Below are 26994 nucleotides of genomic sequence, written 5' to 3' on the forward strand. Positions count from 1 at the left end.
TGGACTTTGAGGCACAGCTGAAATGTGACGTTGCACGTGGAGGCTGCCCTGGCCCCTGGAAGGCTTTGCACCACCCACCCCCGAGGCTGCAGGCTCTCCCTTCCCTGGGTTCCCGCCTCCCCTCCCACAGGTGTGTCCATACCTTGCCTCTTAGGAGCTCCCCTCAGGATAATATTTCCAGCAACACACACCTGTGAGGCATGGACCGTGGATGCGTCAGGCTCTGCTCTGAGGGCGCCACCTTGCAGCACGGGCTTAATCTTCGTAACAGCTTTGCGTGAACATCAATTATTACCTCCATCTTATAGATAAGGAAACGGAGGCCCTGAGAGGTCCCACAGCCAGCCTGTCTCCGGGGTGCCTGTTCTTCAGCCCCTCTATGATGCTGCCTTCCCTCTTTTCAGGCTCTGGAGTGAATGGTGATGGAGCCTTGGCTTGGCGTGCTGGACACTTGCTTGGCGCCCTGAGCCACCACGTCCAAGTCCAGCTACTGTGAGGTCCCATGCTGGGAGGAATCCCAGGCCCTAGGCCAGGTTCCAGCTGACAGCCCCGGCTGAGGTCCCAGACCACAGCCAGCGTCACCCCCCCAAGATGTGAGGGAAGACATTCACATCCAGGTCATTTTGGCCCCAGCTGTGGAGACCTGCCAGTGAGCCCTAGACATCATGGACGGGACAAGCTGCCCCTTCTGCGCCCTGTCCAATCTCCTAACCGCGGAATCCGGGTGCATAAGAAAACGGTTGTTTGAAGTGGCTGAGTTCTGGCGTTACTTGTCATGCAGTAACTGATAAACAAAACAGCTGCCACCTGCTTCCTGCCCACCCTGCACAGAGACTCCTGTCACCACAGAGCCTGGCACCTCTGGGTGGCTGAATTCACTGTGCTCATTTCTGCGTGACCTTTCTTCACCTCTCAGCCCCTTTCCAGCCTTCTCAGTGATACCCTGGCCCTTGGCTTCTATGACCCCTCCTCCCTCCTGTTCCCTCCTCCTCCTCCATGCCTGGGCCTCAGTTCCCCCCAAGGAGCTCCCTTCTGTCCAGCTCCCCTGAATGTGGGTGTACCCCAGGATCTCCACCTTAGCTTATGCTTATCTCCCATGCACAGGACCCCAAATCCATGTCCCCGGGGCAGACCACATCCTGGGTGGCCTGTGGGATGTCTCCTCGGCAGCCCAAAGCACCCTGGCCCTGGCCTGCCTCTCCTCCCAGACCTCCTGCGGCCCTTGTCCTGGTCACCTGGTCTACTGAGCCGCCTCTGGGGTGCCGCAGAGAGATGGTCCAGGGAGGTGCTGTGCAAATCAGGCCAGGCTGGAGGGCTGGTGGGGGACCCCGGGGCCTTCAGCCCCAGGAGGTGGCAGGATCAGAGTTCACGGGGAGAGAGCTGCCTGGGAGCAGTGGACCCCATGTTTCTGCTTCAGGGATGGGCAGCTCTGCTGGGTGAGAAGAAAGCTCAGGCTGGCAGGGATGGCAAAGGAGCTGCTTTCGGATCCCCCATCCTGTGTGTGGGTGGGCATATGTTGAGCAGGGAGTGTGGAGTGGGGAGGGCCCCTGACAGAAGAGGAAAGCAAAGAAACATGGTTAAACAGGGAAGCACTGGGGGTCAGACCAAAGTAATGAGAGGCGTCTGGTGTTGTGGCTGAATTATGTCCCCCCAATTCCTCCATTGAAGTCCTAACCCCTGGTACCTCAGAATGGGATTGTGTTGGAGATGGGTTTGTTTTGTTTTTGTTTTTTTGAGACAGGGCCTCACTCTGTCCCCGAGGCTGGAGTGCAGTGGCATGATATGGCCCTCCCCAGCCTCCACCTCCTGGGCTCAAGAGATCCTCCTGCCTCGGCCTTCCCGGTAGCTGGGATGAGGGGTGTGTACCACCATGGCTGGCTAATTTTTGTATTTTTTTGTAGAGATGGAGTTTCACCATGTCGCCCAGGCTGGTCTCAAACTCCTGGCCTCAGCTTCCCAAAGCAATGGGGTTATAGGCATGAGCCACTGTGCCTGGTCCAGAGATGGGGTTTTTAAAGAGAGGTAGTGAAGTTAAAGTGAGGCCATATTGGTGGGCCCTGATCCAACATGACAGATGTCCTTAAAAGAAGAGGAGATTAGGGCACAGACAAGACACAGACCGGGGCAACCATGCGAGGCAGCGGCAGGAAGGTGGCCGTCTGCAAGCCCCACCACTAAGGGCAGCTGCTCCAAGAGCCAGGCAAGGCTTCTCCAAGAGGTCTCAGGGGCAGCCAGCCCTGCCTACGCCCTGATCATGGACATCCAGCTTCCAGAATGGTCAGAAAATACACATCTGTTGTTTCAGCTGCCCTGTCTGTGGCACTTTGTCATGGTGGCCTCAGCGCATGAATACACCCGGATTCCACGTGGAGCCGGGAGAAGGGGTGTGTGAAGGGTGGTTTCAGACGAGACTGTGCCTTCCACCCCCACCCCCCAGACAGAGGGTCCTCAGGGCTGCCCACACCCCCTCGCCAGCTGGCTCTGTAGCCCCTCCCTCAATTCCTGAAGGTTCAGTCCTTTGCAACATGCAGTGAAGCTAAAAGGAAATCTGGAGGTCCTTTAAGAAACACCTCCCCACCCCACCTCCCAAGAGATGTATCAGCAACAGCCACCGAAGGTGCCCAGACACAGATGCCTGCATGAACACAGCATGACTGTCATCCATTAGCATCCCAGTGTTACAAACTTGTTCTAAAATTGCCCAAAGGACATGGAAAATAGCCCCGCTTTGAAGGCGTGTGCATTTTGAGATGGCCACCTCACCACGTCTGGTTTCCTGGTCTCTACGCCCAGGAGGAGGCTGAGTTGGGGCTTTCTGCTCTCTGTGGGGTGGGGAGTGGCTGGTTTGAGGATGTTTCTCTGCCCTGGACATCCCCTGCTCTGCCAGCTCTGTCCTGGTGGGGCTCGAACTGGTGCAGCCAGTGGCTGGGCGGGACCGACCCTGAGCAGGACTCACCTCCCTGAGTGCCCCCCTCTCCACACACCCTGGCACCAGCCTCTCCCAATGACAACAGATCCTTCAGCCTCTACGTCCCTCAGCCAACAGCCCCCTGCCAAGTGGAAGCCTCCTCCTAGCCTCAGGGTGGGCCAACCTCCCCTCTGGCCTCCACGGCCTCTGAGGTCTGTAGGGAAGAATGTCATCCCCATTATGCAGACTGGAGACCGGGCACAGGAAGGGCCAGCTCCTCATCACTGACGCTGGTGTTTTGTTTGTCCTGTGCGCTTGGCAGGTAACGGGAATGGCAGGACTGTGGTTGAGCTTTGGGAGCCCGGGAAGGAAGGATACTGGGGCTGGGCTGATCCAGGACAGCTTCCTGGAGGAGGCGGGATTTAAACTGGTCAATGAGGTGAGTCCTCCTCAGAGGTGGCTAAGACCCAGGCTCTGGCCCCAGGCAGTTTCTTCTGCTCCCTCTACCCTCACCCAAAAGACAGACAGCCCCACCACAAGGCCCCTCATGCCAGGCTGTGGGCAGAGCTCTTGGGGTTTAGGTGCTGCTCCGCCCCACTGCCTGGCCTTTGCATCTCTTCAACACACACCCAGGGAAATTCCCTCCATGAGGTTGTCATCCAGGTGAATTCAGGTCGGGACCAATATTGCTGGCAGCCTGCAGTGACAGCCGCCACCACTGAGCCCCTGCCATCTCTCCATCCCCTGCTTCCCGGGCACTTTGCATCTGTCATCTTGTGCTCCACAGTCCTGCTTCTACAGGCTTGGCATTCCAGGTACAGATGGGGAAACTGAGGCTCAGAGAGTCCAGTGACAGCCCAGGCACACAGGTGTCCCTGGGTAGCCAGGCAGCTACTCCAAGGCCAGGTTCTCTCCAGTGGGGCGGGGAGGTGGGGAGCACCCTGGTCTCTACCGCAGCAGTCGTGGCCAGGAGGGAGCCAAGTGTGTGGGTATCAGCCTCCGTGTTTTGGAACTCACTGTGGCCCCAACCCTGTGCCATGGCTCCTTGGTCTCAGGAGCATCTGGTCACCTCTCCTGTCCGGATGTTCCTGGGGACCTTACAGATGTCGGCATGGCGACGGGGCTCCTGTGTGAAGCGCATGGCATGACGCTGCCCTGAGGGGCTTCCTAACATCATCGAGTCAGGGTCCTGACTGGGATACTGTGGGCCCAGGGAGGGGCATCTGACCAGCTGGGTTGGCTGCAAGGACAGCTGCTGAGTCTGGCCTTGAAGGGGGACAGTGACTGACAAGGGAGATAGGACAGAAGGGTGGTCCGGACAGAGCAGAGGCAGGGGGACGAGTGAGGGTCTTGGGGGGCTAAGGCTACACCCCTCACCTGAGACATCTCTCTGCTCATCCCTGGCCCCCAGTGGGGTGGGTAGATAAAGTCTAGCCCAGGGCTTCCTTGGGACCATCAGCCCTGAGTCCCCTCATGGCCCAGGGTGGGGGCAGCATGAGGCGCTGGGGTCGAGAGCTGGGAGCCCACAGACCCCTCCCAGGCTGGGGACTCCACTCTTATCCCTGGAAGGTTTTTGAGTTCCCCAGGCCAGGCGGTTGGGCCCCTTCAGGAGTTGGGCTGGGGCTGGATTGGGGAGGGTGAGCTATGGCAAGGACAGATGTTTCCAGTTTGAGGGCTCGGGTTGCCATCAATTGTTCAACTAAACCCTGTTTCCTATTAAGCAGACTCCGGGAGATGGAGAAGTTGCCTTCCATCATGCAGTCTCTCTCTCTCTCTCTCTCTCTGTGTGTGTGTGTGTGTGTGTGTGTGTGTGTGTAGTGGGTGCTGAGGACTGGCTGGAGAGGCCATGAAAGGCTATGGACATGTCTATTCTCCATACCTCTTGGCCAACCATGGGCAGAGCTGGCCTTTGTCCTGGGAACTGTCCCTTGGCTCTGGAGCAGCTTCATCTGACTGAAGGGCTGAGAGCTGGGACTTGGGAGGGCTCTGGATGGGGATTCTCACTACACACCTGGCTATGACCTTCTCCTCTGCCCGTGGGCAAACTATGGTTGGTCACCTGCCCATCCCTGCCTTCCCTGTCCTTCTTCCTGAAAGAGTCTGTGTTAATCTGTTTCATGTTGCTATAAAGGAATGCCTGAGGCTGGGTAATTTATAGAGGTTTGATTGGCTCATGGTTCTGTAGGCTGTACAGGAAGCATGGCATCAGCATCGGCTCAGCTTCTGGTGAGGCCAAAAGAAGCTTACTGTCATGGCTGAAGGCGAAGGGGGAGCCAGTGTATCACATGTCGAGGGAGGGAGTAAGAGAGCCAGGGGGGAGGCCCCTGACTCTTAAACGACCAGATCTAACTGAGCAAGAACTCACTCATCCCCAAGGGAATGGCACTAAGCCACCCATGAGGGATCCGCCCCCATGATCCAATACCTGCCACCAGGCCCCACCTCCAACATTGGGGATCACATTTCAACATGAGATTTGGAGGGGACAAACATCCCAACCATATCAGAGCCTGATTAATATCCTGGGACTCACTCTCCTCTCCACAGCTAAGTAGGGTGGCCCCCGCCCCTGATTCGGTGCCATGATGGGGACTCCTCTCCTTGCCAATAATGGTTTAGGAATGGGTGTGGGAAACAGGCCTGGGCATGGAAATGTGAAGGGGCCTCTGGGAGAGGAGCCCCACTCCTGAACTGTACTCCAGATGAGATCACGCTCTGATGTAACACCAGGAGCTGTGGCAGCCGTCTTGTGAGTATGAGGGAAGCCAGCCAGAGGATGTCAAGTACAGAGGGACACAGCATAGGACCTTAGGATGGCACTGAGCTCCTGCCTTCGCCCTCACTGGGGCTTCCTAACCTGTGAGATGACACCAGCTCTGGTTTCCTTAGGGCTTACCATTTCTAGACACAGTGCTAAATGCTTACGTTATTCAACCATTATTTCTTGTAATCAGGTAGATTACGAGGTGTGGGATGCAGATGTGCAGAAATCACACATAAATCCCTGCTCCCTGAGAAGGTACATTATCCATTTAAAAAAAATATAGAGTCTTGTTCTGTCATCCAGGCTGGAATACAATGGCACAGTCATGGCTCACTGCAGCCTTGACCTCCTGAGCTCGAGGAATCCTCTCACCTCAGCCTCTGAGTAGCTGGCACCACAAGCACACACCACCATATGCGGCTAATTTTTTTTTTTTTTTGTAGAGGCAGGGTCTCACTATGTTGCCCAGCCTGGTCTCAAACTCCTGACTTCAAGTGACCCTTCTGTCTTGGCCTTCCAGTGTGCTGGAATTACAGGTCCAGCCACATTCTCCATTCTTTGAATGCTATTTCACTTAAGCCTCGAACCATAGCCTAAGCTGAAGTGCACACGTCATGGTCTGTCTTCGAGACACAGTCTCCCCACATAGAGAGGGCTCTCCAGACAGTAGAGGCTGGAAAGCAAAAAGCTTCATTCTCCAGGCGCTTCTGAGGCTGGGGTTCTGCATGCAGCCCAGCTTTCTCCAAGAAGGGCCACCCAGCTGGGACTTGGAAAGTGGAGTGAGCATTGGGTACGGCAAGTGCGTGGGCATGCGGGCAAAGTGGTGGCCCTTGGCTTCTCCGGGGCCAGTGTGGGCAGAGTCTCACGACTGGTCTCTAGCTGCATGGCAGGATGCCGAGTGTTGGGCAGGGCAGCAGCCACGTTTGCCTCTCAGTCCTGGGGAGCAGTTGGGAGTTTCTCCTGGCTGGGTGTCATCCAAGCCTAGGTCCCTGGCTCACCCTGGAATTGGGCACCTATCTAATATTCAGAAATAAACCCTTTTTTCTCCAAATTAGCTCAAGTAGATTACATGTTTACTGCAAATAACATCATCTAAAATGCACTTACGGGAGATGGCTGGTGGTAGATGGTGGGAATTCACCCAGCATGGGTAGAAAGCTGGTTCTCTTGTTATGCAGTGGAAAAAGGTTAGGTCAAACTGTTGCCTTCTGTATGTAGGAAGGAAGGCCACAGCCAGACATGAGGCTGGCGCAGTCATAAGATGGAACTTTCTTCGGGCTCCTGTTCTTTGGGGAGGGTGTGTGGTGCTCTCTGCAGGGGAAGGTGGCTGTGCATGGATGTTGGATAGGGAAAGGGAGACATCATTAAGTAACATCCTCCTTCGCCTGCATTTCCCCACGGCCTCTCCAGTGCACCAGGACCCAGGAAATAGAGCCCAAGCAAAGTCATGGTCTTCCTGGGCTTGCGAGTCAGAGGGTGCAGGTTGGGGTAGCCAGTGTGGCTGGAAGAAGAGGGACAAGATACTAGAGAGGAAGGAGCCCCAAATTTGCCAGTAATTCCTCTTAAGTCACTGGCTAAGCTGAGCCTGTGCAGAGCAAGACTCCAACCTAGAATTTTGAAAACATCTTCAAAAACGAAGACAAAAGAAAGGCATTTATAGATAGACAAAAGCTGAATTTGTCATCAGCATGGTGACCACCCTGTCCTGGGTACCTGTTATGTCTACCAATGAGGAATAATCACATCATCATTTTTGGCAGCCACTACACACAACTGGAACTCCTAAATACTGTCCTGAGTGAAGCCACCGAGTGAGACTCGTTTTCCTAAACCCAAACCACTAGACGCAAAGGCTGAGCTCCACGATGGTTCCTGCCACATCTCATCCCTGGGACTCAGCCCGTTCCTCTCTCTGGATCCTCTCTATCATGTGCTGTATTGAGTAGCCCCGTCACCTCATCACTCACAGATGTGGAGAACATTCTTTCTATATCTTCCTCCACACACTGATAAAACTGTTGTACAGGGCTGGGCTGAGAAGCAGAGACCAGAACCATCCCTCTAGAAATCATCCTCAGATCAGTTCTCAAAGTCTCTGGGATTGGCACAACTTTGCGTTCTTAAAAACTACTGAGGACTCCTAAAAGCTTTTGTTTATGTGGGTTAGATCTGTCCATATTTATTAAAAAATTAAGCAGAAATTTAAAAATAGTAACTCACTAAAGAGTAACAATACTAAACCCATGACATGCTAACATAAATAACTTTTATGAAGAATACTGTTTCAAAAGAAAAAAAGATTTGTGAAAAGAGTGGCATCGTTTTGCATTTTTGCAAATCTCTTGTGTCTGCCTTAATAGAAGACAGCTGGATTCTCATATCAGTTTCCACATTCAATCTGTTACAATATCACACACATGCAGCTTCTGGAAAACTCCACCAAACACTCATGAAGGAATGAAAGAGAAAAGGCAAATAACATGAGATGATGATGATGATGATGATGATGATGATGATGATGATGATAAAGAAAGCATCTTAGGGACCCCCAGGTCTCCTGATCCCACTTTGAGAACTGTTGCTTAGCTCACCACCTCTCCATTGGTGGGTGCCCTAACCCTCTAGTAACCCGCCCGAAGAAGCTAATGGCCTGTTTTCAATGACTCTAACCTTGTTCCACCACACCTTGGTATAGGAAGATGTAGAAACTGAGCTCCCAAGAGACTGTGTTGGCCTGAGCTTTCACAGTTGGCACATGGAACTGAAACCCAGGCTCTGGAGTCATGGAAGATGATAACAGATGGGTGCCCACCCCCAATGCCTCCATGATGGTTTGGCTGAATTACATCCCTGGCTCACACGCTAATCTGTCTCATCTCCCCGAGTGCAGTGAAGGACCCTGGAGACCAGGGAGGAGGTCTCTTCTCTGACAAGCTCTTCCTGGGCCCCCTTCAGGGACAGTGAACCCACTCTATCAGCTGCAATAGCAAAATTTTCAAGGAAGCAATCCATGTCCCCATCCACATAGTGGGAGCTGGGTGCAAGGGGCTCCTCAATGTTCCAAAAAAATAAGGATTTTGAGGACAGTGGTGGGGTGTGGGAGAATGATGAGATCTGAGGTGTGGTGTGACTTCTCGGCCTCTTTCTCTGTCTTTCCTTTATCACAGGTGGGGCTGGGGCCCAGATGAGTACAGGCGTGTGAGAAGATGGAAACATGAACTGTAATGTCACCCCCTTACACAGTGTCTCATGTAAATGTCCCATTTCACAAGGAGGACGGTGACGTCAGGAAGTGTGGGGGACTTGCCGAGGCCACGCGGCCAGCGAATGCCAGAGTAGGGTGAAGAGTGGAGCTGCTTCCCTAAAGCCCAGGCTGGCCATGAGGGCTTTACATTTAAGTGTCTCTCCATGCCTTGGCTCAGAGCTGGGGGCCCAAAGCCCAGAGAGCAGCTGCCACATGTGTAGAGAAATTCCCCGTCTTGGGTTGGAGGCCCCTCCTCTGCCTCAGGAAGTGGTAAGAACACAGGCCAGGAATCCCCATGCTTAGGGGGAAGGGGCCCTTCTCATGGCAGGCAGTGTTCCTGGCTGGGTGCGGGGGGTCGCCCTGCTCATGCTCAGGTGTGAGGCCCGACAGCACTGGGCGGAGGAAAGGGGCTGGGGGTAGAGACTGGGCTCATCAGGGCTTACTGACACCTACTGCCTTTCTGTGGGGAGGGGCGATTTTGGCATTCATTTCAATGAACGGCCATTTCATTGGGCTCCATGCATCAGTCGGCAGAAATTCATTTAACAGTAATCGAATATCCAAGAGGAAAGCTTGAGAACTTAAGAAAAACAACCAACTCAACCTCCCAGAAGCCAGATCTTCTCTGTTTCATTCATTGTTTTAGGACTAGTTACAATACTGTTCCTCTAGCAAGACCCATCTAGAATTTAGTGGGTGAGGAAACATTTAAGAGAAATGACTAACTTATTCTGAGGTAAATTTCTATCAGTCTTGTTTAAAATGCAAATTAGCTTTAGATTAGCTTTAACAGTTTTAATTGTAAAATCTAATAAACATACAGAAAATACACAAGATAAAAATGAACAGTTCATTAATTTATTGCCAATGAAACACTTACGTGACCACTGGCCGTGAGGAAATAGAACACTGCCAGCTTCCCGAGTCCCTCCTGTACCTCTCCCAATCACGGTCGCTTCTGTTTTCCCAAAAGTAACCTGTATCCTGGCTTTCACATTAGGCATGTACTTGTACTTCTTCAAAGTTTTACTACTTAAGTGTACATCCCCAAACTATAGGTTTATTTTGGCCTTGTTTTCTTTATGTAAATGAGCTCATACAGTATGTATTCTTTTGTATCAGTCTTCTTTTGGATGCTATAATATTTGAGTTTCATCTGTGTAACTGAATGCAGCTGGTTATTTATTTTTCACTGCTGCATAGTATTACATTGCATAGATATATTGCTATTTATTTACATGTTCTACTGTTGATAATCCTGGTGTTTCCAGTTTTTAGGTATTATGAATAATTGCACTATCAACAGTCTTGAACCTGTTGCTAGGTCTTAGGGGATGAGTATCTTCAACCTTGGTAGATATTACTAAACAGTTTTTTAAAGTGCTATCAATTTATAGTCCTACATGGACTACATGTAGGGTATCAGATTTCCTGTTCTTCCACATCCTCACCAACACTTGATGTTGTTGACCTTTTTAACTTAGCCATTCTGGTGAGTAGTGGGTATCTCATCGTGGGTTCAATTTGAATCTTTCCTTGATTTCAGCACTTTTCCATGTTATTGGTGAACTGAAAACATTTTTGAGAAATGCCTGTCTTTTGCCAATTTTATTTTTCCTCATTGAATCCTTTATATAGTCTTTATTTGACTCCTTTGTGGTTCTATACATTACAAAGGTCTGCTTTCACTCTGTAGCTTACCTTCTCACTCTCTTATTGATGTCTCTTGTTAAACAGAAGTTCCTAATTTGACTGTAATCTGATTTATCTGACCTTTTCTTTATGGTTAGTATTTTTTGTTTTCTATCTAAAGGACATGAAGATAATCTCCTATGCTTTCTTCTAGAATATTATGGTTTAACATTTCACATTTAGCTCTACAGTCCCCTGGGAACTGATTTTGCAGACAGAGTGAAGTAGGGGTCAAGATTCATTTCCCTTCACTGTGCCAATGCCATTTATTGGGAAAAAAAATCATTTCCCCATTACCCAGCAGTGTCCCTTTTGTCAAATGAATTGTCCTTATATATGTGGACCTTTAAGTTCTATTTCATCAATATATTTTGTCTACCCTTATAACAATACTAAACTTAAATCTGTAAGTCTTTGTTTTGTAAATCTGTAAGTCTTTGTTTTCGTTTTGAGATAGGATTTTGCTCTGTCACCTAGGCTGGAGTCCAGTGGTGCTGTCTCAGCTCACTGAAACCTCTGCCTCTGGGCTCAAGCAATCCTTCTGCCTCAGCCTCCCCAGCTGCTGGGACTACAGGTGTGCACCACCACACTTGGCTAATTTTTAAAATTTTCTGTAGAGACAGAGTTTCACCATGTTGCCCAGGCTGGTCTCAAGCAATCCTCCCACCTCAGGCTCTCAAGTGCTGGCATTACAGGTGTGAGCCACTGCACCTGGCCTATAGGTTTCAATTAGAGTACATCTGTAAGTTGTAGACATCTAGCAATGTAAGTATGGGCTTTATTCTTTTTCAAGGTTTTCTGTGCAATTCTGGGCGTTTTGCATTTCCATGTAGATTTTAGAACCAATTTGTCAAGTTTTCCCATTCCCCCCAAATACTGGGATTTGGATTGAGATTGCATTGAATCCGTAGATCAATTCTGAGATATCAAGCCTTCCAACTTATGAATCTAATGACCCTGGAATGGTCCCTTATTTAGGGAACCCTTATTTAGATCTTTAGTTTCAATCACACTTTATTTTAGATTGATCTCTAAGTATTTAATGTTTTATTATTTTTTTATTATACTTTAAGTTTTAGGGTACATGTGCACAATGTGCAGGTTTGTTACATATGTATACATGTGACATGTTGGTGTGCTGCACCCGTTAACTCATCATTTACATTAGGTGTATCTCCTAATGCTATCCCTCCCTCCTCCCCCCACCCCACGACAGGCCCCGGTGTGTGATGTTCCCCACCCTGTGACCCAGTGTTCTCATTGTTCAATTCCCACCTATGAGTGAGAACATGTGGTGTTTGGTTTTCTGTCCTTGGGATAGTTTGCTCAGAATGATGGTTTCTAGCTTCATCCATGTCCCTACAAAGGACATGAACTCATCCTTTTTTATGGCTGCATAGTATTCCATGGTGCATATGTGCCACATTTTCTTAATCCACTCTATCATTGATGGACATTTGGGTTGGTTCCAAGTCTTTGCTATTGTGAATAGTGCTGCAATAAACATACATGTTCATGTGTCTTTATAGCAGCATGATTTATAATCCTTTGGGTATATACCCAGTAATGGGATGGCTGGGTCAAATGGTATTTCTAGTTCTAGATCCTTGAGGAATCGCCACACTGACTTCCACAATGGTTGAACTACTTTACAGTCCCACCAACAGTGTAAAAGTGTTCCTATTTCTCCACATCCTCTCCAGCACCTGTTGTTTCCTGACTTTTTAATGATTGCCATTCTAACTGGTATGAGATGGTATCTCATTGCGGTTTTGATTTGCATTTCTCTAATGGCCAGTGATGATGAGCATTTTTTCATGTGTCTGTTGGCTGCATAAATGTCTTCTTTTGAGAAGTGTCTGTTCATATCCTTCAGAATTTCATTTTCTAACTGTTTATTGCTAGCATCAGAAATACAAGTTATTTTTGTCTATGACCTTGTATCCAGAAACCTTGTTAATTTTACTAGTTTATTGGCTAATTCTTTTAAATTCTCTATATCCTCAATCATGTCATTTACAAATAATGATAGTTTATTTTCTTCTGACCCTACCCAATTAATTTAAAAGGAAATCTTGCTATACTAGGCCAGGAACTCAGGTGATAGTTTCCTCAACGTATAGCAAAATTGAGTGTTGCACAGTGTACATTTGTATACCCACCATCTGGATTCTACCATTCTAGACTTTACCAAGTTTACTATATCTGCTTTATCACATATATATCTATCCATCAAGCCATCCTTTTTTCCCTCTTCATGATGCATTTCAAAGTAATTTAAGGTACCAGTACACTCCCCACTAAATACTTAGGCATGCATAGCATTACCTAGAGACATTTTGAATAGAAGTGATAATAGACATCCTTTTTTTGCTTCTGATCTCAGAATGAAAGCTTTTGAAATTTTAAGTATGATGTGTTTGCTGTAGTTTTAAAATAATATTTATAAGATTAAGATAGCTTCTGTTTTTCCTAGTTCGCTAAACATTTCTATCACTCAAGACTGCTGAATTTTATCACATTTTCCCCTACATTTATTGAGATCATTTACTTTTCCTTCTGTATTCTGTGAATAACTCTAATTGATTTGTGAATGACAAATCCAATTTGATCATGATGTATTTTTACACATTGTTTTTGTAGATTGCTGGTTTCTGTTTGCTAACATTTTGTTTAGACCTTTTGCATCTATACCATGAGGACTGGCCTATAATTTTCCTTTCTTGTATTGTTCTTGGCAGATTCTTTATATCTAAGGTTAAGCTGGTTTCATAAAATAAATTAGAAGGTTTTTCTATTTTCTGGGAGACTTTGTCTAAAATTGGCATTATTTCACTCTTAAATGTTTGGTTAAATTCACTACTGAAGCCATCTTGGTCTGTAAATTTCCTGTGGAAGATTGTAATTATGGACTCAATTTATGCGCTAGATATAGGATGATTCCAATGTTCAGGATCTTTTCATGTCAGTTTTGGAGAGCTTTTTTTTTTTTTTTAAAGAATTTGTTCATTTTATGCAAAATCTAAAAACAACTTTAATGAGGCATACTTAATATATAAAACTGCATATATGTAATAAAGTATACAATTTGATTAGATATATGTATACACCTACCACTGCAATAAAGACCATTTCATCTAGATTTAAAATTTATTGGTATTCATAATATTCTCTTAAATATGTATACATATTTTTGAGACACGGTCTCTCACTCCATTGCCCAGGCTGGAGTGTGGTGCCATGACCACAGCTCACTGCAGCCTCTACCTCCTGGGCTCAGGTAATCCTCCTACCTTAGCCTCTCCAGTAGCTGGGACTACAGGCACACACCACCATGCTCAGCTAATTTATGTGTGTGTGTAGAGACAGGAGGGTTTCACCATGTTATCCAGGGTGGCTCTTAAATATTTTAAATGTCTGCATAATCTGAAGTAACTTGCCTGTTTTCTGATATTGGCTATTCCTCTCTCCTGCCCTTTCTCCTTCCTTCTTTGATCAGTCTTTTAAGTGGTTATGAATTCTTTTATTTATTTATTTTGAGACGGAGTCTCGCACTGTCGCCCAGGCTGGAGTGCAGTGGCGCAATCTCTGCCCACTGAACCCTCCACCTCCCAGGTTCAAGCAATTCTCTTGCCTCAGCCTCCTGCGTAGCTGGGACTACAGATGCCCGCCACCACGCCCACCTAACTTTTGTATTTTTAGTAGAGATGGGGTTTCACCATGTTGCCAGGCTGGTCTTGAACTCCTGACCTCAGGTGATCTGCCCACCTTGGCCTCCCAAACTGCTGGGATTACACGTGTGAGCCACTGCGCCCAGCCAATGAGTCCTCTTAATCTTTTTAAATCCTTTTAAATAACCAACTTTTGACTTTGATTCTCTTTATTGTATATTTGTGTTCTATATCAGTAATTTGGCTTATTTTTGGGTTTCATTTGCTGTTTTTAAAATTTTTGAGGTAATTGCTTAATTGATTTTTAACTTTTCTTCTTTTCTAATATAAACATTTAAATATATATAGGGGAACAATAGACACTAGGGACTCCAAAAGGAGGGAGGAAGGGAAGGAGAGAGGGAAGCAAGTGCTGAAAAACTTTCTGTTGGGTACTATGTTCACTATCTGGGTGACAGGATCATTAGAAGCCCAAACCTCAGCATCACCAATATACTCTTGTAACAAACCTGAACATGTACTCTTTAAATTTAAAATAAAATTAAGCGACATCTTCTGAAGCATAGTTTTATTTGCATCCCACAAGTTTTTTCTCTGTTAGTTTCGATATGCAGTATTTTCATGATCAGTTCAAAATATTTCAAATTTCCATTAAGATTTTGACAGATGGGTTATTTGGAAATTTATTTCCAAAAATATGAGGATTATAAAATTATCTTTTTGTAAATAATTTGTCTTGATTCTATTATGGTCAGAGAACATATTTCATTTGAAGTATTTTCAGGTTTGTTGAGACTTTTTTTCCGAGACGGGGTCTTGCTCTGTCACCCAGGCTGGAGTGCAGTAGTGCAATTATAGCTCACTGCAGCCTCGACATCCTGGGCACAAGTGATTCTCCTGCCTCAGCTTCCCAAGTAGCTGGGGCTACAGGCACATGCCACCATGCCCAGTTAATTTTTGTATTTTTTGTAAAGGTGGGGCCTCACTATGTTGCCCAAGCTGGTCTCAAACTCCTGGGCTCAAGTGATCTTCCTGACTTGGCCTCTCAAAGTGCTAGCATTACAGATGTGAGCCACTGCACCTAGCCTGTTGAAATCTTTATAGCCCAGTATTTTGGAGTGTGTGCCATTTGTGTTTGAAAAGTATGTTATTGAGTTTGGTGTCCTACATACATCCATTTGGTTTGTTCATTTCATTGCTTAAATCTTCTATAACTTGATTTTTGTATGCCAGTTTTTTTTCTACCAATTAACAAAATAGGCATGCTAAAATATCACTCTGGTTGCATATTTGTCTAAATTTCCTATCAAATTTTCTTTTACATAGTTTGAGTTTATATTTTAAGTGCATATACATTTAGATTATCTTTCTAGTAATTGAATTGACCCTTTTATTTCTTAAAAAAATTATTGCCTTAAAGTTTGCTTAAATATATCTACACCAGTTTCCTCATGGTTACTGTTTGCTGGGTATGTATTTCTCCATCTTTTTCTTCCAAAATTTCTAAATTCCTGTTTTAAAAATGTCTCTTGTAAATAGCATATGGTTGTAGTTAAAACAAGGCTGACAATATTTGTCAACACTTGAGCATTAGTCCATTTACATTTAGTGTAATAATGGATTTATCACAAATATCTTGCTTTCTATTTGTTCCACCTGTTCTGCTTTTTCTTCTTTCTTAGACTCTTTTGCAATTCTTAAATCTTCCACTGAATTGATTATTCCAATTCTCTCTTATTATGTGGAAAGCTACACACTTTTATTGATATCTCAAATATTATCATGCATACATGACTTACCAAAGACTAATATTAAATGAATTCTTACTCTCTTCTTGGATGATGCCAAGTGTCTTAGAACACTTAAAATTGCCACATAAATCCCTTTATTTTCATACATTTTATTTCTCTCTATATTTAAAACTCCATAAGACATAATTATTGTTTTATGTAGTCAATATTTATGTGTCATTTTCATTGCTCTTCAATCTTTCCTAGGGCTCTGTCCTTACGTTTGGGATTATTTTCCTTCTGTCTGTAAAACACCTTTTAAATTTTCCTTTAGGGTAGGTGTGCTGATTAATTCTTCTAGCTGTTTCTCTAAAAATGTCTTCATACCCTCTTCATTTTTGCAGGATATTTTCCCTGATTAGACATTTTTAGGTTGGCAGTCATTTTCTTGCAGAACCATAAAAAGCAGTATTTCACTGTCTTCCATTGTTTCTGCTGAGAAGGAGCTGTCAGTCTAATATTATTGCTCCTTTAATGGTTATATTCCCTCTCCCACCCCAGCAGGTCTAAAATATTATTTTTCTTTGGTCTTCAACAGTTTTACTATGATGTTTCCAGGTGTGGGTTGTTTTTATTTATCCCACTTGGAGTTTGTGGGAGGGATTCTTGAATTTTTGGTGTGATATCTTTCATGAGTTTTGGAAAAGTTCTCAGCCATTTATTTAAATATTCCTTTCTTCTACTCTTTTGAGATGCCAACTACACTGCATGTCTGAGCAGGTCAGACATGCTCACTGTACCCTTTAAGTCTCTTACCCTCTATTCTCCATGTTCTGTTTTTTTTTACTATATAATTCCTGCTCCCACCGCTCACCCCCAATTTTTCATCTTACTCATTCTCTTTTCAGTTATTTCTAATCTGCTCTTAAACCTGTTCACTGTTCTTCTCATTACAGTACTTTATAGAATATCCAATGGGCCTTTTATAGTTTCTAACTCTCTGCTGAAATTCTTGACCATGCGTCTCATTTTTTTGAACACAGTAAGCATAAGTGTTTTAAATTCTGCGACTAATGTATCTGGAATCCTTTTGGATATTTCTATTGTCTGTGTTTTCCTCTAATGGTTTTAATTCAAGTAATTAATGTTGTCTGGTCTTCTCCCATACCTGGGTATTTCTGATTGCAACACCGCAGAAATAATTTGAGGCCTTAGGTTATGTTCACTTCCTCCACAGAATTTGCATTTGTTTCATTTGGGCATCTGAAGGCATCAGTAATCTGGTTTCACCTCGGACCACATTCAGGTACTGAGGTGGTTTAGAAGTTGAACTGCAGTACCCATGAGGGATAGTCCAATGACAGTAATGGAAGACCAACCCTCCAGCTAAGGACAACTTGGAAATCTGGTAAAAATATTTTTAAAATTTGATTGAAGGACCCCAGAGCCAACAAGATAGTTAAGTATTACTTGTCCAGCTTTATGGGGCTGCTTTTCCTCTGGGGGATTTTGCTAATGCCAGAGGCTGTGTCTGAGTAGCTGACATTTAGACAGCCTTGTGAAGTTAGATTAGGGGTTGAGTATGACCTGACTAAGGGTCTTGGGGCTACTGGTGGGTCTCCCTTGCTTTGGGTAGGAACTCTGAATAGCTATACCCTAATGAGATTAAGTTTTATGCTTTAACATAATTCATACAAAATAAATATGCATTATTTGCTGTGGATTGTGTGCTATAATCTACTTCTCAGTTCTTCATATGCATAGCTAGCCTTGCTCTTCATCACTGAATAGAACCTGACCTCTTTGACTCCAGGAGGTGATGTAGGACACTGGAATAGTTTTGAATTTGGAGTCAGAAGGCCTAAGGATCAGTCCCTAAAATCAAGTGGCAACTACTGATATTGCAGGGATAGTGCCTAGGAGAGAATTAAGAGATCCAAAGGGTTGATCTTGCAGATTCCAGCCTATGAAGTATCAGCAAGTGCCAAAACTAATTTATGGCTCTGCAAAAAAGCACAGGGTGACTCAGTTATTCAGAGAGCTCTACCACCCAATGCAAAACCCTGGCTCCCCGGAATCTAAAGGATGAAATATTGCTTAAAGTATGATATATTGACAAGTCCAGTGCTTAAAACTTTCCCCCACTAAATATTTCTCTTGGATGTACCTTAGCAAGCTCTTAGGAAGTTGCTGAGTGTTCTGATGCTGGTCCTTTGTCCTTTCCACTTTCCATCGTCTACTTCCCAGCTCCTGTGCTTTCCTTCCAGAGAGAACTGTGTGTGCAGTGTACTTTCTATGCTTCACCTTCACGGACCTTCTCTTCTTTCCTTTCTCTGTCTTTGTCCTTGAGCTGTGTTGTCTGCACTGCTGAATGGTGGCAGTCCTGCTGCAAGGTTGTTGTTCATAGATTGTATGACACCAGCCTCAACGGGTGACTGTGGGAACTAGAGTTAGAAATCTGAAGCTCTTCTGCAAAGTGCCTTGAACTCTTGATAGGGAAGATGCTATTGAAAGGGACAAATTCTTTTAAAAGTAAATATTGTGGCAGAAGTCTTTGTTGATAAAATGACACAATGCAGTAACAGCTTCAGATCTGGGGTAAAATCAGATGTTAATTTCCATCTGAACACATGATGATCCTGTGTTGCATCATTACACATTTTTACTTCGTGTAAAAATTTCTAAGCAAACTAATACTCAAAATTAATGCAAGTATAATGAAAGTTTATCATTCAGATTTATTGCCATATAATAAATCTTTCACAGAAATCAGGAAGAAGCCTCTGGTGACTTTGCAGAGCTGAGGCAGTGATGCATGTGGTGGGGCCTCCCTCCTGAGCGGGAACCAGGACTGGGAGCATCACTTGCAGGCCTCCTTGGAGGCTGCTGCCCCAGCTGAGCTTTTAGCCAGTGAGTGCTTCTACTGTGTGATGAATGAGAAAAGGGAAAGAGGGGAGGGCAATCAGGGTTCTGGGGGCATCTCAGTGAGCCCGGAGGCCTGGAGGAGAGGCTGTATGATTCCCCAGTCAGGTCTTCCTTGGGAGTGTGCCCTCTGTCAAGATGACTGGGTTTTTGAAGGGCCTCATTTCCTCGCACGACAAGCACTGACAGTCCTGCAGCCCAGGGACTGTCCTGTGGCACTGCCCAGCCCTCAGACTCAGAGGACAGTTCTGTGGTCCTGCCAGAAGCTCAGCTGTTCCACATGACCCTTAAACATTTAAACAATTTTTTGGTTTAAAGGAAAAGGAAGCCAATCAAAATGCTTTGGAAACAAATTAAAGTTGCAAATTATTTCCCCACATAGGAAATACATATCCTTGCTACCTGAAAAGATAATCATCACTCCCCCTGCTGGCTGAGAGAGCTGCTTCTCCTCCTTCAGACTGGCCCTCCAACAAAGCTAAGTATTAGTAGAAGCTGTTGCCAAGCCTCACCTCTAGCCTGTACATGGGCTCTGAGGTGAACACAGGAGTCAGAGTCCCCACTCCAGCAGTGACTGGAGGAGGCCTGACAGAACAAGCCCCTCGGGGACACGAGGCAAGCTGCAGTCGCCTCTGGGACCCCACCAGGGATGGGCCCTCCACGAGTCCCTTGGCCTCAGGGAGCCTCTGTTTCATTCCATCCAGACGAGGATAGGGAAGCTGCCTGCCCTACCTCGACAGCCTCTAAGAGCGCAGCTTGGCCAGGCCTTCCCATGTGGAGCCCACACAGTGGTGCACTGAGAGGCTGGCAGTGTTTTGACCTTTTACAGAGCTTGGGGTGACTGAGAATGGCTCCTCCGAGGCCCTTGGAAGATTTGATGGACTCGAATGACACGGGCCTGCAGCCCTGGGACACGGGACAGGAGAAGCCAGCCCTGACACAGATGAGCTGGCAGTGGATTCGAACAGTGTGCTCAGTCTCGTCTGGGCTTTTGTGCTTTCTATGTTGAAGAACAAATACTTTTTCTTTGAGAATGAAACTAGGCTCCTTATCTAGACTGTGAAGGGGCCCATCAGGACACAGAGTGTGACTGGAAAGGAAGGTCCCAACTGGCCCTCAGTGTGGCCCCAGTGGCTGTTTCCCTGCGAGAAGCTCCTTCCTCCAGCTCAGGTAGCAACACGCGGATCACACCAGCCCAGAAACAAAGAGCAAAACATGCTTTTCATCCCACATGGAATACAGTATGAACAAATTACTCTCCTTTTTCTATTAGTGTGGGTGAAGGAAAAAAGACTGTTTTCAAATGAAGCTTTTCTTTTTCCCAATGATTAATACAGAGTAGATTAACTTAATTTGTGCTAGACTCCAATTTAATTCCAGCAACAGTTCACAGGCGATATTCACAGAAAAGCTAATCTGGGCTTCATGAGAAGTAGCCATTTTCTTTTTCTTTTTTTTTGAGACAGGGTCTCACTTTGTGGCTCAGGCTGGAGTGTAGTGGCACGTTCTTAGCTCACTGCAGCCTTGAACTCCTGGGCTCAGGCAATCCTCTCACCTTAGCCTCCTGAGTAGCTAGGACTACAGGAATGTGCCATCATGCCTGGCTAATTTTTAAGTTTTTTGTAGAGATGGGATCTCACTATGTTGTCCAAGCTGGACTCAGATTCCTGTGCTCAAGCGATTCTGCTAACTTGGCTCCCCAAAGTGCTGGGATTACAAATGTGAGCCACTGTATCTGGCCCATATTCTTTTTTAAGGAAAGATGCAGAGGTGTTAAAGATTAATATCAAATTGTCCAGGCATGGTGTTTATGAAATTATGGGTCCTCTGACAGGCAACCAAACACACACGACTTCATTTCTTTATTAATTCCTGCCTCATCATCTTTTCTCATTGATGCTCCTTAATGTCAAAGGAATCTCTCTCTCTCACACACACATAAGACCAAAACAAATATCTTGCACATGCAAAAAATAGTCTACGCTTTTGAATAGTGTGCACTGTTGAATAGTGTACACTGTTGAATAGTGTGCACTGTTGAACTGTGATGTGCCTAAGGCAACAGGATCTTGGGAAAGCTCTAGATTTTTGGCTTCGAAATAAAACTGCGTGTTGAATAGCAGGTTTTTACATTTATTATTGTTGTGTATTTCCTCCCCTTTTTGCACTACTATCTACGCTGAGTTATCTATTGCCAACTGGCACCAATTCTCCAAACCAGTGTGTGAGGAAAACACACTTGTGCAATCCTCTTTAACAGAAGATACACCAAGTAATCTGTCTGTCTACTTCTGTTACCCAGAAATAAAAGAACTTGAAGGGCTGCTTGGCTGGAGGGGTCCGGGCGAGAGAGCATCCTGCCCTCAGTCGGAATCCATGGTGAACAGCTGGATGTCCTGTGGGTTCCAGTACAGGCCGACTGCTGAGTTGTAGACAAGAGACCAGACATAGGGGATAAAAAACTCCTCGGGCTGCTCCTCTTCCACATATTTGAATTTCAATTCTGGAAATTTCTGCAATGAAAATAAGACGATTTTATAATCCCACAGTTCCATGCACAAGCAAAAGTGGTGGGAGTTTGCAGGTGGTGCTGTGGTGTGCAGGGAGCCCACCCACCCCTGCCAACTGGTCACAGGGCCTGAGAGCTCTGGGGCTTTAAAATATTTCAGCTATCAAATGGCTCCTGAGAAAATATGAATTACCGATGGAGAGAGCAAGTAACACAATGGGTCCTGGTTGGCTAATGTCAGTTTGGCTGATAGTTCCCTGCTAGGGACCCCAACAGTGGTTAAGGTATGATGAGAAATATCCCAGCTGAGACATGGACCCTGCCTGGGAGGCAGACAGGGCTCAGGCTGATATTCCCCAGAGTGCAATGCTAGGGACTGGCTTTTGAGAGGCATTGTCCTCAGGGTTCTGTCATTCTGGAGGTGAGGACCTTCCTCCTCACAATCCTGAGCCCTGACCTGAAGGGGTAGGCGTGCGCCACCGGTGGAGGGGGGCTACTCAGGAGGAGCGGGGGTCTGGGGTGGCCAGCTTGCTTGGCCATAGCTTGGCCTCAGTCTCTTCCTCCCTGGAGGCAGGAGCAATGGCTTTGGCTTTGTGGAGAGGGAGCCCGAGGCTGCTCCTCATGGAGTCTGGGAAAAGGCCTAGGCCTGGCTCTACAAACACATCGCAGGTGCCCTGGTCTGCGAACTCCAGTCCTCTGTTATGTAAGGAGTCGTGCAGCTCAGTGGCCTAAGGCGGCACTTGCGTTTTAGCACATCACTGGGATTTGGGCTTCTGATTTTCTACTTTTATTCCTGGCCTATTTATTCCAGCCAGGGCAGAGGAAGTGATTCCACTTTCAGCAGCTTGAGGAGTGGCTAGAGTCTACCCAAGGCCCCTGGGCCTCTCCTTTGCCAAGGTGTCGCTGGCAGGAGTGGCCGCAGCTTGGTGACCCTTGTCCCAGGTTGGGTGGGGAGAGAGGGGACAGGGTCCTGGGAGGAGGAGTACGGTGGAAGGCTGAGAAAGAGGGGGCTGAAAGAGAGAAAGAGAAGAAACCACACACTTCCCCACATGCATCCACAGCCGCACTTATTATATTATACTAGAAGGCATGGCCCATAGGGCAGAGAGGTTTTTATCTGTTTTGTCAGCTGCTGCATCCCCAAGGATATTAGCCAGGCACTTAATAAACTGATGAGTGAATGAATCAATGAAGCAATCAACCATGTATTGAGGGCCAACTATGTCCCAGACACATTGTAGATGCTTTGTATGTATTATCTAATTTAGTCCTTCTTATGGGAGTCCATTCATTTGTTCATTCACTCATTCTTCAGTCTACTGACTATCTGCTGGCAGGTGCCAGGCAGTCACTGTGTGGGCGAGGGCCTAGAGATACGGGGGTGCGGCAGCCAAACCCAGCTCCTGTTCTCATGGAAGGTAAATCTTCATGGAGGAGAGAGACAGAAACAGCAGCAGCAGCAACAAAAAACCAATAATAACAGGGCAGCAAGGCAGGGGAGGACAAGGAGCCAGAAGGGAGGAGGCGGCAGCCAGACGAAGGGGAGGTGAGCTCCCCTGTAGGGCCCCGCACGGGGAAGGCCTGGGTGTGAGGCAGGAGGCACAGCATGCTGGAGGCTAAGGAGGGGGTGGGGGAAGAGCACACACCGGGGAGCAGAGGCCAGACTCGGGAGCCGCACATAAGGTCCCGGAAGCCTCTGAAGGGCCTGAAGGCTACGGCATGGGAATGGCACTGTGCAGTGGCTGCTCCCATCACAGTGGGGAGAACTGGAGGACACGGTGCAGCAGGCAGGGGCAGGAGCCTAGTCCAGGGAAGGGGGAAACAGGCCTGAACTAGGATGATGCTAGCTGGGTGGATTTAAGATATTTAGGAAAGGGGAGGAGCAGGTAGAGGAGCTGCATGTGCACACACACACCCCCCCACACTCACATCCCCACATACACACCACTCACATAGACACACACACAGACACACCCAGGCACGCACACACAGATAAAACACACAGACACACACACAGACACACACACCACAGACTCACACACATAACACAAACACATCATACACATCCATACCCACAACACACACAGACACAGACAACACACCCAAACATGCACACACACACACACCAGACACACACAATACACACACACCCAGACACGCATACAGACAACACACAGACATGCGTATACACACACACCACAGACACAACAGACACGTACACACACACAACACACAAAACATACCCACACACTCACATGCAGACACACCCAGACACAGACACAGACACACAGACACACAGCATGCACACACACACAGACACAACACACACAGACACACCCACACACAGACACAACACACATAGACACACACACGGACACACACACAGTAACAAGAATTTTAAAATAACATTTACAGTGATTAAGACTAAAAGCATCTGGACCAGGTATAGTAGCTCACGCCAGTAATCCCAGCACTTTGAGAGGCCAAGGCAGGAGGATCACTTGAACCCAGGAGTTAAAGACCAGCCTGAGCAACCTAGCAAGACCCTATCTTTACAAAAAATTTAAAAATTAGCCAGATGTGATGGTGCATGTCTGTAGCTACTCAAGAGGCTGAGATGGGAGGATTGCTTGAGCCCAGGAGTTCGAGGCTTCAGTGAGCTAGAATCATGCCAGTCCCTCTAGCCTGGGCCAAAGAGTGATATCCTGTCTCTAAAAATAATTAAACCAAAAAATTAAATTTGAAAAATAAATTTAAGAAAACCAACTAAAAACATCTAAGTGCTGGATCTTCAGAGTTCCAGAATGATCAGAGAGGAGCAGAGTGAAGCAGCAAAGACTTTGCAGCAAGAGTTACGTCTTGAAAAAGTGTGTAAGGATTCCTAAAATGGAGGGTGTTCTGGCCATTGATGTAACTTCAACACACAGCCCCCATCTGCTATGGCTTCAGTGATCAGCAGCTCCCCACTTTGTGGCTACTAGACTGTAAATAAATAGACGCCAAGCTCTAGCACTACCTAGGCCTAGATCTTCCCACGCCCTGCACCCCCACACTGCAGTCCCCTTTCCAAAACTACTCCAGTTCAATGAAACCTGTGCCTTTTCAGACCATCAGTGCTTCCTTCCAGCTCTTTGCCATCATCAGCACAGGCTGGAAGTAGTGTCTGCTGATGATGTTGTTCATGACTGCAATGGAGGGGACTTCTTTAGCTGGGCTCTTTGGCTCAGTCTGGCTGACAAAGTTTGATCAGCTCAGGATGTGGCACCACTTCCAGCACTTGCTGACACGAGCCAGAGTTCAATGAGGCCCCAGCTTTATTTTCTTTCTTTATTCTTTCCCTCCTCTCAGCTGACACCTAAGGCCCCCAGCTTTCTACTCCCTCCTCGTCCACTCCTGAAGTCCCCTTGCGCCCCACCTGCCCTGCACAGTGCTCTCTGGGTGTTCCCTAACTGCTGGTGGGGGGTCTCCTAGGGCCTGGAGAGTTTGGGAGCCTCCTCATACACTGTGTTGATTCCAGCCTGACATGGGGTTCTCAGGTATGTGGGTGCTTAAAGGGAAGTCTTTGTCATGGAATCAGGTGTCTTAGAGGTATCAACACGATGATGTTCTTTTCTGTGAAAAATCTGCATTTGTAGCAAGAGGGGGGCAACAAGTAGCTCCCACCAACCCACGCTCCCCACACATCATGCCGTCTGAAGCTCCCATGGCATCCTGGTCAGTCACCAAATGTCCCGCTGAGGCCAGTGCCAACCCCATGAAGAGAAGGTAAATCGGAGCTCAGAGAGGCTAAGTGCCCAGTGCAAGGTTGTGCAGCCTGCTGGAGTGGAGTCAGGTTTAAAGCGTGGGTCTGACTGTGTGCAAAGTTAGTTTGAAAAGTGACATCAGAGTTCTGGCCACCCTAATGCTTCATCCTTAAATTTGATTCTCTTAGGCTCCATGAAACCCTTTTGGGTGTGAGAGGCGCAGAGCTCAGCACGCTGCTGGTCCTTAAAAAAAGAACCACATGAGGGCAATAATCACGAGAGGACTGTGGTGCTATGTGAAGAAGAAATGAAACTCACCCATGATAACGGAGACGAAAATCCTAGTTCTTAGGACAGCCTCAAACTTTAGAAAACCTCACACGGACTCAGAGAGAAGAGAGGGGCTGGGTGGGGGTGCAGAGTCCCCCCATGGCTTGTTTTCGTTGGAATAGTAACATCTTACATTTCTATGTGGTAATGTCGCTGTTAAAACGCACTTCTCATTGTTAGAAATAAAAATGACTCAAAGATGTGAAAGCTTTTCTCCATTCAGTGACTTACGTGGGGGTTTTCCCATGAAGGCCTTAGGAGAGGCTGTGAGGCAGCTTATGCAAGGCTGCTTTCCGCATCTCTAAGAAGGGTGGAATGGGAAATAAAACCAATAAACTGTAAACTGCTCTCAGAAGAATTCCTTCCAGCTGAATTACAGAAACTTAGGCAAGAGCTGCTACTAAATTGATGGGCTGGCAGTAAGTTTTCCTGCCCTCATGGCTTTGGGGAAACTGATGACTATTCCACTAGGAGTAATGAGTCAAAGACTGCCCTTAAATCCTGCAAAAGAGGATCTGGGAAAAATACCTGGCACCCCCGTGACTATCCTTCCCACTATGTGGTACAACCAGAAGTGAAAATGCCTCAAGTTGATGTTGAAACAATAACTCATCTCACCCTCCACAAAGGCACAGGACATCTCTCAGCAACAGAGATCTTTCCTCTAATCGGAAAGTACACTCTTTGGCTGGTAGTAACTATGGCTTTCAAATGTTGCAAACAAAATCTCAGGAACATCCAGTATATAGCATATGATAGTACACAAAAATGGTATAAAATAGTATAAACTTTATCTGTCAAGAGAAGACGTGTAGATTTTATTATGAAGTTATTCTTCAAGCTGATCAATCATTATTTCCATAGAAGTTCTCCATAAAAATAATAAATTCTGAGATTACACCTAGCATTTATAGCTAATACAATTGATTACCTATTATATGGCAGGCATATTCAAAGAATTTACATATAGTTACTCATTTCATCTTTGAAACAACTAGAAAAAGCAACTCCAAAGGCAGGCAGATAATTTGAGTTTCAGCCCCATCTTTTCCCATTCATTCACTCAGTAAATACTTACTGATGGCCTAGTGTATAGTAAGCACAGGACTAAAAATACAGCCACTAGGATACATGGGGTCCCAGCCTTCAAGAGCTAAAAGGCCAGTCCTTATTAGCTGAGTGACCTTGGACTAGTCTCACATCCTTGCTCAGATCAGGCTCTTAAGGTTTACTATACTCTGAGGCTTGGAATGTAACCATCCTTCCTACCTCACAGAGTTGTACTGACAATCGGATGAGATAAGCCACATGAAGGGCTTGGTATAGTACCCACCACAGAGTAAGTACTCAATGAATGTTGGCTATTATTACTGACATTAAAATGACATGCAAGTATAAGGGATGCTCTTACAATGTTCTGTAATCAAACCTAAAGACTAGACATACTATGATGTTTACTATGGCCTGGTCATAGTGAAGTC

At 46.4% G+C, this 26994-nt stretch overlaps 1 protein-coding gene and 1 long non-coding RNA gene across 9 annotated transcripts in view; one reads left to right on the forward strand and one right to left on the reverse strand.

Annotated features, from left to right (window-relative positions):
• Positions 1-898: 898 nt before the first annotated feature.
• LOC112129919 (uncharacterized) lies at positions 899-25720 on the forward strand. The gene is made up of 5 exons (XR_002912228.3): positions 899-935; positions 1418-1505; positions 3231-3347; positions 17247-17315; positions 25372-25720. It is a non-coding gene; the product is annotated as an uncharacterized LOC112129919 (long non-coding RNA).
• The window catches only part of DYM (dymeclin), a 413664-nt gene continuing 405416 nt past the window's right edge, over positions 18747-26994 (reverse strand). For 6 of the 8 annotated variants that reach the window (XM_054537559.2, XM_054537555.2, XM_054537558.2 and 3 more), the window contains one exon: positions 21044-21444. In XM_054537559.2, the coding sequence (XP_054393534.2) occupies positions 21295-21444 (150 nt within the window). In that variant the 3' untranslated portion in view covers positions 21044-21294. 8 annotated transcript variants of the gene reach the window in all.

This window comes from Pongo abelii, chromosome 17, assembly GCF_028885655.2.
Source record: "Pongo abelii isolate AG06213 chromosome 17, NHGRI_mPonAbe1-v2.0_pri, whole genome shotgun sequence".
Taxonomy (NCBI): Eukaryota; Metazoa; Chordata; class Mammalia; order Primates; family Hominidae; genus Pongo; species Pongo abelii.